The 13089-nt window shown below is 35.7% G+C and overlaps 1 protein-coding gene across 2 annotated transcripts in view; it reads right to left on the bottom strand.

Moving 5' to 3' along the window:
* LOC131064196 (probable plastidic glucose transporter 2) overlaps nt 1-13089 on the bottom strand; it is a 55255-nt gene that overhangs the window by 32896 nt on the left and 9270 nt on the right. For both annotated transcript variants that reach the window (XR_009358151.1, XM_057998248.2), the window contains exons 8-11: nt 12513-12666; nt 3131-3274; nt 2962-3035; nt 2763-2851 (exon numbers count right to left, since the gene is read on the bottom strand). Coding sequence is in view for 1 of the 2 variants with exons in the window: in XM_057998248.2 (XP_057854231.2) it covers nt 2763-2851; nt 2962-3035; nt 3131-3274; nt 12513-12666 (461 nt within the window). In the remaining variant the exon portion in view is untranslated. The remainder of the gene's footprint in view (nt 1-2762; nt 2852-2961; nt 3036-3130; nt 3275-12512; nt 12667-13089) is intronic.

Genomic DNA, 13089 nt, shown 5'->3' with positions numbered 1-13089 from the left:
TAAGTTTGTTTAAATGCAAAATTAGGCCAATCCAAGATGCAGTGAAACTTACTAAAAATAGTAAGTCCTTAGAATTCGCTCAAATTTCACTAGTAGCTTGCTTGAAGGGTTGTCATTTCAATGCTTTGCTCAAATTTCTCAAAACCCTAGGTTACTAACCTCGTTTCTAAGTCTGAAGGGTAAAAACCCTAAAATAGAAAATACAAGCTTCAGACTTGCCAAAATTTGCCAAAACACTTGGGGACCTAAGCAGATTGAAGAAACTACTGCCAAACTACCCAAAAGACCAAGTGGACCAAAAATATAGGGGGTCCCCATTTGGAATGGGGTGATGTGTGATTAGGTCACAACACATCCCATGCTTCATCAAGAGGTAAGTGTTTTTATATAACAAGCCTGGACACCTCAAAGAAAATTCCCAAACGAAAAGAGTTAAAAGAAAAGATCAAAGCATGAAAATATTGTTGAAAGTGAGGCGCATTGTGTGAATGAGCCAAAAATGAAAGATGTATTCACATTTTTCACATCACGTGAAGAATCCATGTAGTCTACAATATTTTGATTCAGGTGCATCCAAGCACTATACATGCCACAAAGTTTGACATGTACATTTTACTAAGGATAGAAGTAGTAGTGAATCTATCACTTTAGGGGATGAGTGAACTCATATCGTTGAACTATTGAAGGATGTGGTGTTGTTCTTGTCACATTGAACAATGATATCTAGACATTCAAGAATGTTTGGTATGTTCCTCACTTGAAGAAGAATTTTGTTTCCATCGCTGAAATAACTAAGAATCCTCCTCTTTCTATCAATTTTAACAGCATCAAATGTGTAATCAAAACTCTCCACAATGACAAGATGATTGCAATCGATATTGTATAGGCTTGTTCCCCAAGATAACAAATGCAATGTGGAAAATAATTATATATTTTGGCATGGATGGGCACTTAAAATATTGGCATTTGTCTTTACCAAGCAAGCCTAATATGGCTAATGGACTTCCATCCTTACAAGAATATCAAGATGTGGATACAAGACGCCAAATGAGAAAACAAAGAAAATAACCATTTGAAATTGATACCAATAAAGCATGGAGGGCCAGAGAAGTCTTGGACATGGTTCATGCTGATTTTGTCGCCTAATGAAGACATCCATTGTATCTAGACTCACGTATTTCTTGCTCATTGTTCATGATTTTTTGAAGATGTGGGTCTACTTCTCAAAAAAGAAGTATCAATGTTTCTCTCATTGCTTAGCATCCAAATCCTTGGTTGAAAAGAAAGCAAGCTAGGATGCTCCACCACTAAGCTATCAATCATCTTGGTGACCACCATCCTTGATTCAAGTGTGGCTCATTTTCCAACACCCCCATGAGCCACACTACAAGTGCTTAGGCATTCTAGCTTGGCTTGGCTTTGCTGACTTAAGTTTTGATACCATGTAAAAGGGTTTTATTATTTATATGAAAATATGGGTTTTTGGGCTTTCTGGACTCAATAGTGAAGTACGTTTTGCCCAAAGTGCACCCAACAAAAACTCATGTTTGAATCACTCTCAAAGTTGACAAGGGGATTGCAAATCTGAAGATCTGATATCATGTTAAATTTTTCATGGGCTCGTTAGGACTTCAACCTCGGACCTCCCATTACTGTTGGGGTGCTCTACCTCTGAGCTACCAACCCTCTTGTTGACAGGTCCATCTCTGATTCAAGTATGGCTCATTTTCTAGCACAGTTGACACATCCCAATCTACAATTAGATATATATTTACTCTTGGGTCAGGAATGATTTGATGGCAGAGCAAGTTACAGCATATACCAACTTGATTCCGCTATACCAACTTCAATCTTTTATGATAATTAAGAAATCCTCAAGATGCTGAAGAAACCAATTTTTCATTCTAGAACATCACTGTTACATCCGCCAATTGATAATGAAGATATTTATCTTTATTATTAATCTACATAGGAGCAGACTACAGATATGATGACTAAACCACTAAGTAGAGATAAATTTGTCAAATTTCGAGAAGCTTGGACTTGTATCAAATTCAGCATTAATAAACGGTATTAGATAATATACATTTAGACATTGCTGTTACATATATCTGTTTGTTGTTCGGGTTAGCTGAACAATAGGGAACTTGTTATGCCTCAATCAGTTACTGGTTAGTATTTTGTTATTTGGCTTTTGTTTGTATTATTGGGATGCTAGCTTTATATATAGCTGCATTTTCCTGTGTAATTTCACCTAGTTGCAGCTCCTGGTGTAACATATTGCTTCAGTACTCTCGGGCTGTGGCTTTATTAGTTTTGCAGAAAATTATCTTGGAATGCATATATTCAATTATAAGCAAGCCGACTGGTGACATGGTGACTATATATCACTAAAATATTGACACAAAAGAGGCTACAAACATTCATCCAAGACATTATTTCTAAACTTCTTAACTATTCAGAAGCAAAACATGTACAGAAAGATGTGTTTTTCCATAAGCAAAAATCTAGATATTTTCATAGGCAGAAACCTTCATTGCAAATTCAATTCTTACACTTAATTGAGTTCTCTACAATTATTTTTTGTTCTTGTGTTCCATTTTGAAATCTGCATTTCAATCCTTCAACTAATCACTAGGTAAGACATGAATTGTAACACTCCTAAGATTCAACTTTAAAAGTACACCTTTTATTAAATCACAATAAAAATATAAATAATGATTAACACCATGAATACATGCTTTAATTGTGTATCAACTTACAACAACGTTCCTCCAATGGAAAGAAAGGCCTTTCCAAATGGCGATATAGTCAGGCTTGCTGCAGTTGCTTGAACTGCCATTGCTACACCCTAATTCACAAACATTTGAGGCATTGAATCACAAAATCCATTAACTGAAACTAGGAAATGGCTTCCAACAAACTCAAACCTATATAGGAAGTTTCACACTCAATACCCACCATGCCAAAAAAGCTCCACAGTAAAAGTATTTTCCTCCCCAGCTTATCCATCAAAAATGACGCTATTATGGATGCTGAAAACCCAGAAGCCATGAAATAAATTACTCTTCCCATATAAAAAGTGGAATCAAAAGGGGAAAGTATTGGTTTTTATGTCTCTTACACACACCTGATAAGTTTGCTATTCCCACACAAACATTTGCAAGATCGGGATGTATTCCTGCAGTCTTGAAGATTGTAGAAGAGAAGTAAAATACAGCATTTATTCCAGATAGTTGCTGAAATACAAATATTGCTGCTCCAGTTGAGACAACTGTTAACAAAATAATGCATAATTAGAAGCATTGAGGTAGAAACTATTCTCGCTGCAATCAGAAATAGTAAAAAGCTATATGCCAGGAAGATACAGGAAACTCCTCCAATCCTTGATACCTCAAGAAGCTTGTACATTGCTTTGTATGTAAGAATACAGTTTATTAACTGGGTCTTTAGTTAAGCAACTGGATATTGAGAATTTGAGATTGAAAAAAATGGCATGAATCACTCTTTTGAATAATCTGATACCACATAACATAAGCAAATTAATTAAGTGTAGAAGATTAAACACCATTCAGATAACAAAACACAAATTAAAACTTCAAAGCGGCAGGAAGGCAAGGTAAAGAGGGGTTGGGGCAAAGTGTGTGGAGGTGGGATGATAGTAACTAAATTTTGTGGGTGGATGAAAGATTTAACTCCTTTTTATGGATAACTTACACAACAGAATATTGACACAGGATCAGCTCAAGAAAAAAGGCATGTTAGATCCAAACAGGTGTCCAAACTGCCTCAGCAATGAGGAAGCAGCACATCATCTACTCATGAGTTGCCACTGGCCCATTTAATTTGGACTCATTTTGCAGCAATGTTCCAGACTAAATTGAAGTGCCCATCAGTGATCACTACACCTGGCAGACTTAGAAATGGTGTCAATATAAGGTCTTTATACCTATCCTTAAGCCAATCCACAAAAACACCCCAGGAATGATTATGTGGTCATTTGGGAGGTAATAAAATGATAAAAATACTTCAACAACCCTAGCCCAATAGAAACAATTATCAAGGCTGTCAGCAGCAAGATCTGTTTTAACTTTTGCCTTATTTATCATTGCAGGCAACAACAAGAACTGTAAACCCACAACAGACTTAATAGACTTAGTAATTGCTAGGAATTGGGAAATTCAATGGCACTACTCACTTCAGTCAATTGTGAAACATCCCAAACCTGACAAAATTCCATATTCTGGAAACTGGTTTATGTCTATTTTGAGGAAACCTCTATGATAAACCCATCAACAATAACTTTTGGCTTTAGAGAATGGCATTCAAATTGCCATGTACATACCAATAAAGCCTCATCTTCAATTAACAAATGCATCAAGTGTTAAAGTCCATGGAAGCAGCAACCTTTTGGGGAAAAAGTAGCAACAATGCCTTGGTTAAAGTCCATGGAAGCAGCAACCTTTTTCGGCAAACCAGAAGTACAAGATTTTTTGAAAAAGTCAAGATTTAAATGGGGGAAAAAACAGGAATTTTAAAAATACGTAAAAAAAATGTAGAGGGACAAAAGCTTCTTGTTTTTGAAATTTAAAGGCATTTCCTTAGCATAGAGATATAGTCTAATAAAATTGAGAGTTACACCCATGAATTGTCGGATATAGATTTTTGTTGTTTATGTTTATACTGCTGATTACACTGCATTGCACAGCACATACATCAGAGTGCATATATAATAACCACATAACTGCCCTCTTTGAAAACTCATTTTGTAACTCCTATGATGCACTATCAAAAACTGACAAAATCAAACAAAAAATGTAATTAAAGATTCTTTATTTAATATTTGGCAATTTGCCAAATATCTCAAACTGTAACACCCCCCCATCCCCTCCCCCCCTCCCAACACAACAAGTGCCACCTAGTAAATACAATGCCATAATTTCTATGTTTACTAAGGTTATCTACAAAGACAGATATAAAATCCTTGCTTTGTCAGAGAAATTGTTTTAATAAAATCTATGCTAAAAGTGTTGACTCGAACTGAATGTTAGATGTGAAAATTATATAATTATAGTTAATTAAATCACAATTAACTATGAAAACTCAAGCTTGCAAGTCATTTATAGTTATATTGAGTATTATTGTTCACACATGCATGCACGCACGCACGCGCAGAGACACATACATGCATACATACATACATATCCTTTCTATGCTAAAAGCATTGATTTAAAATCAACAGGAATGTTCGATGCGGAATTTTATGAATTTTTTACATTTTGTTCATATTGCATTTATATCATAATGATCCAAGCATTATTATATACATACATACATGAATATATATGTAAAAACATGCATATAATACATATATGCATAGATGTCTACCTAGGCATGTCTGTGTGTGTGTGTATACATATGCATATGCACATGCACGCACACACACACATATAAATACACACACACCAAGGTAGACTTTACAAAAACTTGTCCTACCAACATAGGGAAACCTAATTTCAACTAGTTGCGTCAATCTCAGTACAATTCAACTATCACACCTTTGAGAATGATTGGCAATGACCCTAGCCAATACATTTTATCATTCTACCCATTTGCTACCCAAATGGTTTCACAAGTTTTTCAAAGCCTCATTGGATCTCCAGATCCATCTCCCACGAAATTAAATAACTTCTACCTTTCTACACTTGGGCTCACTAATGGAGCCACCATTGCATTTAGTTGATGCAAATAAAATGACTATAACCTTTTCCTCAAGAAGCTGTAATTCAAACATATTGATGATCTCCCAGCACTCTAGGACACATGAGAATCCTTGACTCTTCTAGAGACTGAAGTGTTCCACACATTCATTTTGCCCACAAATTCTCTTTTCTCCACTCCAATACTTTGCCCTTGTGTTTTTGGAATTTGGATCAATTTCTTCTTCAATCAACAGCTCTTCTATACTACGAAGATTGATTCCATATGTTTCCCTCTCCCCACCTATGAAGAAGTTCTCAAACTCCATCTCAAGATGAGACTTTCCTCATATAGTGAAGGATCTATCACTTTCTAAAGCCAAACTTGGTTTACAAGAGAGAAACACCCTCCTTTAAGAAGGTGTAGATTTTATCAACCTTGAGTCACTCTTCCACTATGCATTATAAGTACTTATTTGTAGTTGGTTGAATGTCCTAACGTCTTCATTTCTAACTACAACTTCAACTTACTCTTCAACCCCAATTTAATCTTCAACTTTCACTTAAATTCTGAAAATAGATTAACGTATTTTCAGAGTACACTATTTCTCCCAATCTCCTCCATTCTTGTTGTTCCACAGGTCAAAGGGATCGCCTGATTTCACAGTCTTCCCCTAATGATGCTTAGATCTTCTCCATCCTTTTGTTTAGGCATAATAGCATTAATATCATCAGTCTCTAGTGTAGTCATCAATAGGTGTTTTATGAATCTATATTTATACCCAACTTTGTGTAAACAAAGGTGCCAATGCTAACTGTTATCCAACTAAAAACAATTTGCAATAATGGAAACTAGTAATGCATACTAATTAGAGTAAAAAAATAGAGAATTTATTCAATAGAGTTTACGTACATACATGTAGATGTAGATCAAGGAAGCCCCAGTCAAAATCAACTATTTTTCATATCTACAAAAGTAAAACAATATACAGAGGGGGCCAACTCAAGGAAGCCCCAGTCAAAATTAACTATTTTTCCCATCTATAAAAGTAAAACAAAATACAAAGGGGGCCAACAATTGTCATTTAGAACAAAACGGTTAGGAACTGCTATAACTAAACACGAATAACTACACCATAGCCAACAAGTGAACTAACAAAATAGTCAACTCTACAAACAACCAAGACACTACAAAGCTATTTTAAGCTAATTGCAATGGCTACATCGCAGTATGTGGCTAAAACCTTTGTTGTTAAGAAATAGTTTTGCCCCCTCCCAATAAAGGGACAAGTGGTAGAAGTGAAGAGAGGACTACAAAGTCCAAATATGTCCCACCACCTCTGAGGTTGTAGGGGTTCATAGGCCATAGGCTCAAGGTCCTCAAATGCGGTTTTGACAAATTTGTGTGTTTTATTACTCCCTATTGAGACAAATATGCACAATATTGCTAAGGTCATTGTATTGGTGATAGTAATGAAACTGGCTTCCCGTTTTGGTGGTAAAAGCTAATTGTGCAAGTTGATTTCCAAGTAGCCTTGGAACAAATTTGCAGGTGAAATTCATTATTCATGAAGCTAAGCTATTAGCCTCTTCTTTCAATGTAACTTCCTTGGTGCACTGTTACTGAGAGGTGGGCAAGGTGGAAATGATTCAAATTATGCGTCCAAACTTGGGGTAACATAGCAATAAACCAATGAGGTACTTGGTCTATTATATACAACAATTTCCAAACAAGAACTATGCAACAATAACAACTACCAAAGCTGAACAAATATAGATTTTATTCAAAATTGAGAGAGCTTACACAATATATGGCAAACTTTGTGGAAGAGATGATATATGCCTTCTTTGCAAATGAAACTAAAGATCTAGTAAAATTGTTGGGTTTAAGTGCCATTCACCTAGCAAATACTAGACAAATTATACAAAAATTATTTAACATTGTCAATAAGTAATCCTTATGTAACCAAGGAACATGGAGAAGACATTGACACCCCTCAATGTGGTAGGCAAATTATTTATCAGTTATTTCACATGTAATTGTAGTGACATTTAAGTCGAGAATTACTTTGGGGATATATTGAATATTGGGTAATGATCAAGACACATAAGAAGGCATAAGAGCATATTCTATTGTTGGATTTTATGATAGATTTGGTCAATCCTCCATAGAACATCTAGGATTGGGATCTTGGCAATTTGACCATTATGACAAGATCTATGACTTCATATATACTGCTTCTCGATTCGGCTGTGTAGAACTTTTATGATCGAGGAGATGGATGTAAAGTGTGTCATAGGAGTTACTATTCAAGATATGTTGACTATTTTGATGAGGTATGAGATATATCATTTGTATTTAGAGACCCAAAATTTGGCTACTTGTTTTAGAATACCGCTCATGGTATTTTGCATTCATCTCCTATATACGGGTGCGCTTTGAAATGGTAGCAGAACTAGGTTGTTTTGCAAGTAATTTAAGCATTGCTATTCTATCAAAGGTTCAAAGGGATAATCTAATGTATTGTAACTTACATTATCATTAATACAGGCTTGGGTCTCTTTGGGTGTGAAGTTTTTTCCCAAAGAAGGCTTATCCACATAAATATTCATGTTATGGTTTACATCTACTTTATGATCGATTTTCATTTTCATTTATTGTCTATCATTTGTTATTGAATTTGGTTCCATTAAGATCAACATATCTCATTGTATAGTTACCATCTATTTCAACAATAACCACTACGCAATGTTCCATCAAAAACCAAAGAGTCGTTGCACACCCATCTCCTCATTGGAAGTTGAAATAGACAATCAAATGAAGACATTAGCTACAAAATTAAGGGTAAAAGTAAACTACAAAATTATTCAATTTTGGTAACCCAACTTGATGGGGTCATAATTCCTAGCATGCTAGGCAAAAATCAAACTTGTATATATATACATATATATTTTAATATTCTGGTTTAATACTTTATGTATTCGATATGGATATTAATATATGCTACATATATATTTTAATAGTCTATATGCTATATATATGAAATCTCATGATTAGACTCACGTATGAGAATGATAAGCTAGAATTATGCTATGATGTGAGACTTTGAATATAGGAAAGAATGAGTTGGTGATCTAGGGTTAGATTATCCAGGGTTAGGGATAACCTTAAATGTTTCCTAATATTAACTCATGGGATGAATATGGGTTTTAGCTAAATGGTCAGTTTACCAAATAGAGCAATGAAGTGGGTGGGCATACGACTCCCACTCGAAGTACAGGGTGTCGAATTCTTTGGCCAAAGTAATGTAGGTTGCCTCTATCTACATTGTCGGTTCACTGTGATCTAGGTTTACATAATAGGCAGGGAACGTCATACATATAGGATGTAGCTAATGTATGATAGCACTAGTTATGTAGGAGACAACACTATGCTCATAAGGCTACTTTATTATGAGGTTACCAAACCAAACTCTTCGTCGAAGGGTCGGGCCGCTTCAATTAGAAGAGACACGGGGGACTATTAAAGTCTTGGTTGGGTGGAAAAGCGCTTGAGTGATGCTCTTCCTCATGCAGTGGCAGCCGATATTTGAGGATGTATGCCAGGAAGGACATCTGGACCACTATGTTTTGTTCATATACTCTACAAGCTCAATAGAAGCTTTATTTGTATTCAAATATTCCTAAAGTAAATGGAAGTTTGAAAAGGATAATGTAAATTGCATTCATATGTTTATAAATATGATATTGTAAATGTTTCATAATGAATGAAAATGGAAAGATATTATTTCAATTATGTATCTTGATTGAAAGGAAATAGAAAAAATTTATTACTTGTATTTTGGCAATGTATTTCTTTCACTTATGGGTTAAAACTTGGTAAATTGAAAGGGTAGAACAAAAGGGATGTTACATTTGGTATCAAAGCTACCAGGTTCAACTCTGGAACCTATGAGCTCGCTAAAATTTTCCACCAACATTAAAAGAATCTAATGTTGGAAATTCTTGTGCCGGGATGGAGCGTCTCAAGATGACTGCAAGGAAGTCAATAATTGGAATGAGCGCTACCTTAAGGTTAAGAAGGAAAAAGAAGCTATTGCCAAAACTATTGAGGGAACCAATTATGATAACGTAAATTGACTGAGTGACACTGAGACTTTAGGTCATATCTTATCTCGTGTCCATTAAGAGAAAAGGAGGATGCATGAGGCGATTAGCTTCGTACTCCCTATCTCTCCTGCCAAGTCACACTCTTTACCACTTTCCAAGGATATGCCTACGGAATAAAGTATTAGTCTTGACATGATTTGTAGGGACCCTCGTATACCCACATTGTCTTAAGTGATTGTAAAACCATCAAGTGATGAATTAGAGGGATATATTCCCCAGGATTATGTATCTAAAGAAAGTCTATAGGTTATATACCTTCCAATCATGAGTGTGAACGAAAATCTGAGGGATATGTTCGACTAGATTATGTATGGGAGGATGAATCCGAGGGATATTTTCCCCTCGACTATCGGAATAGTCATTCTATGAGAATACAAGGATATTTGAAATCCTCATGAGAATGAATAAAATCATGATATGACAAAACTTGTGCAAAAGTTTCTTTAAAACTTTTATGATCGAATATTTGTACTTTTCAGAAGTTTAGACAATGCAAATAAGACCTCCAGGTGAAAATAAATTTGAGAGATGGATAGGACAAGAACCAACTAGGAGGGTAGCCAAGAAGAAGGCCTAGGTGTGGAAAACACGGAGGTAAAACTGAATCATATTTTGGCTATGATGAATGAAAAAGAAAAGAGATTTATTTCAATTATGTATCTTGAATTGAAAAGGAAAAGAGAATTTTTATTACTTAAATTTTGGCAATGTATTTCTTTCACTTGTGAGTTAAAACTTGGTAAAATGAAAGGGTGGAACAATGGGGATGTTACAAGAAATAACAAAAAAATAGATTTTTGAGATTTCTTAAATTTGACCAGGCAAATGCCACTTTAATGCTCCTGGATCTTTGTTGACACAGGCAATTTGTTTAGTGAATTGAGGTATCAATTCTAGGTCTCTCAGTCAGCACTTACCTTCATTTTGGAAATATGATTGAATTAGGCAATTGATTCATGTGAGGTTGTGATGTTCAACACACTCCCTATAGCCCCTTGTCTGTTCATGTCTCACAGACACTAAGCCAACTTGAGAATGTATTGATCTCTGTAAATGATGAGGGTTCTCCCATGCATTTTCATGATACTACCAATTTGCTTGTGTTTTTGTGGAAGTTTTTCTCTCTGCTTGTTCTGACAGAGAGTTAGGAGAAGCAAAGGGATCAGATATGACAGTATGGATATTTCAGGGGTCTACATTAACACCTTGAGGAGGCCATTCAAACCACCTGATGGTCATGCCTTGGACTTGTGCAGGAAATATTGGTGAGAATGATCTGGCCTCCCTCAATCTAAAGACTCTTTACAAAGCTTGTCCTCGGGCATTTAGGCCATTAGATCAAGGAGGCTAGGCTGCAGCCTTTGACTATTGAGTGCACATGTTTATCCCAGGGCCTTTGAATAGGCATGAATACCCCTGTTTGGGATATCATTGCACTGCTTAAGGCTAAGATAGAGGAGCTGGATGCTAAGTTTCATTCATGGAAGAAAATAGAGCAAGAGCTTTTCAAGTATATAATAAAAATTGAGCTTTCTCACAGTTCTGTGTCTCTCCTGAAGACTATGTAGTGATACAAAACCATAAGTTTCCTATACCTGGCTCCTTCCATTCTTAAGAAGAAGTTGTCCTTCTAAAGAAGCTGTTGCCCTTTGGAAGATATGGGCAGAGATTTCTCTTGCAGAGTAGATAGTGTGAATGTTGATTCAAGGAGCTAGAATTATAGACCCTGAAATAGTAGCTGACAGCTGAGGTTGGGTGGTGGCGTGCAGCAAGCTGTTAGCCCGGTTGATATTTCCTGTAATGGTGGTAATTGCATTGGCATTTGCAGCTGCCCTTGTCATTTCATTTGATAGGCTTTTTTGTTCATCTTCTTTGTTGCAACATTCCGTGGCCTGTAGTTTCTATTCGAGTATTTTTTGGCCCTGTTATTTTAGCCTTACCCTAGTACTCTGTATTTTTTGATCATCTTCTTCATTGCGACTTTCTGTAGCATGTAGTTTCTATTCAGGTACTTTGGTGCTGTCATTTTGGCCCGTTGATAGTCTTTTTTGTTCATCTTCTTCGTTGTGACTTTCTGTAGCCTGTAGTTTTTTTGGCCTTACCCTGGTACTCTGTATAGGTTGCTGGTCTCATGTCTGAAGCATTGCTGTTCTGTTCAGACCGTGTTTGATAGCTCTTCTGACACAGGTTGTTGTTTGGGATGTTTTCTCTATTGTCATTTAGAATGTTGTTCTTGGTCGTAATTAGACTTCTGTTTACTTCCAAGGGTGGGGGCCCAGTAGATAGCTTACTAATTTAGGGGAAAAAAGATCAATATATGCACTTGGACCACAATGTTGTAAAGACGATACTAGAAAGATTTATGTAAGGAATCATTACAAATGAAAGCCTTGTTTTTTCATTATGTCTTCTTCCCTCTTCTACTATATTCAAAGCAGCCCTTCCATATACAATTCTTGCAAAAGGAAAAAAAAAGGTGAAACATATCTTGTAAAGTTCAACAAGGTCTATTAGTTACAGTACATTTCAGCAAACTGGTACAAAGAGACCATGACCAGAAATGGTGTGGCTTATATGCATAATAAAATTTTGAATATTATTTTTAATTCTTTTGCAGTATCGACACTTCTTAACATTTCATACCTTTCCGGTGCCGGTTATTTAGAAGATCTATAAAGCTAACATCTTCAGTTTCTTCTCCCTTATCCAAACGGGTTACTTCTGCCATAGCATATTTGACATTTGCTTCTCCCCAAAGCCTCTCATATTCATATTCAGCTTCAGCCCATCTTGATTGCTATTTTAAGAAAAGAGAAGAAACAAGAAGATTTCAGTGTTGCAGTCAAGAACTACAATATAAACTATTGCGAAAAATTCTCCGTAACATGTGAGAAGATAATAAGAGGACAAAACAAGCAAACACAATAGTTAAAGCAAACATAAACACATAGAATTGTATGAAAAAATCTACAGTCTAATTTCCACCAAGCAAACACAATAGTTATATGAAAAAACTGCATAGCCAATGTTGCTTTCATGCCCCTACGACAAATCTTTCTGGTTGTTTACTAGCCATTATATAGCTTAACGCCTAGTAGTTCACAATCTGATTTCTCATTAACTAAAGAGGCTTCATCTTTATTGACAATAATTATCACTCGTGCAAATTAAAATTTTATTTCAGCAGATCAGACGATTTAAAACAAAGCTAGAGTCTAGA

Source organism: Cryptomeria japonica, chromosome 6, assembly GCF_030272615.1.
Source record: "Cryptomeria japonica chromosome 6, Sugi_1.0, whole genome shotgun sequence".
Classification (NCBI taxonomy): domain Eukaryota; kingdom Viridiplantae; phylum Streptophyta; class Pinopsida; order Cupressales; family Cupressaceae; genus Cryptomeria; species Cryptomeria japonica.
This window is presented reverse-complemented; position numbering and strand designations above follow the sequence as displayed.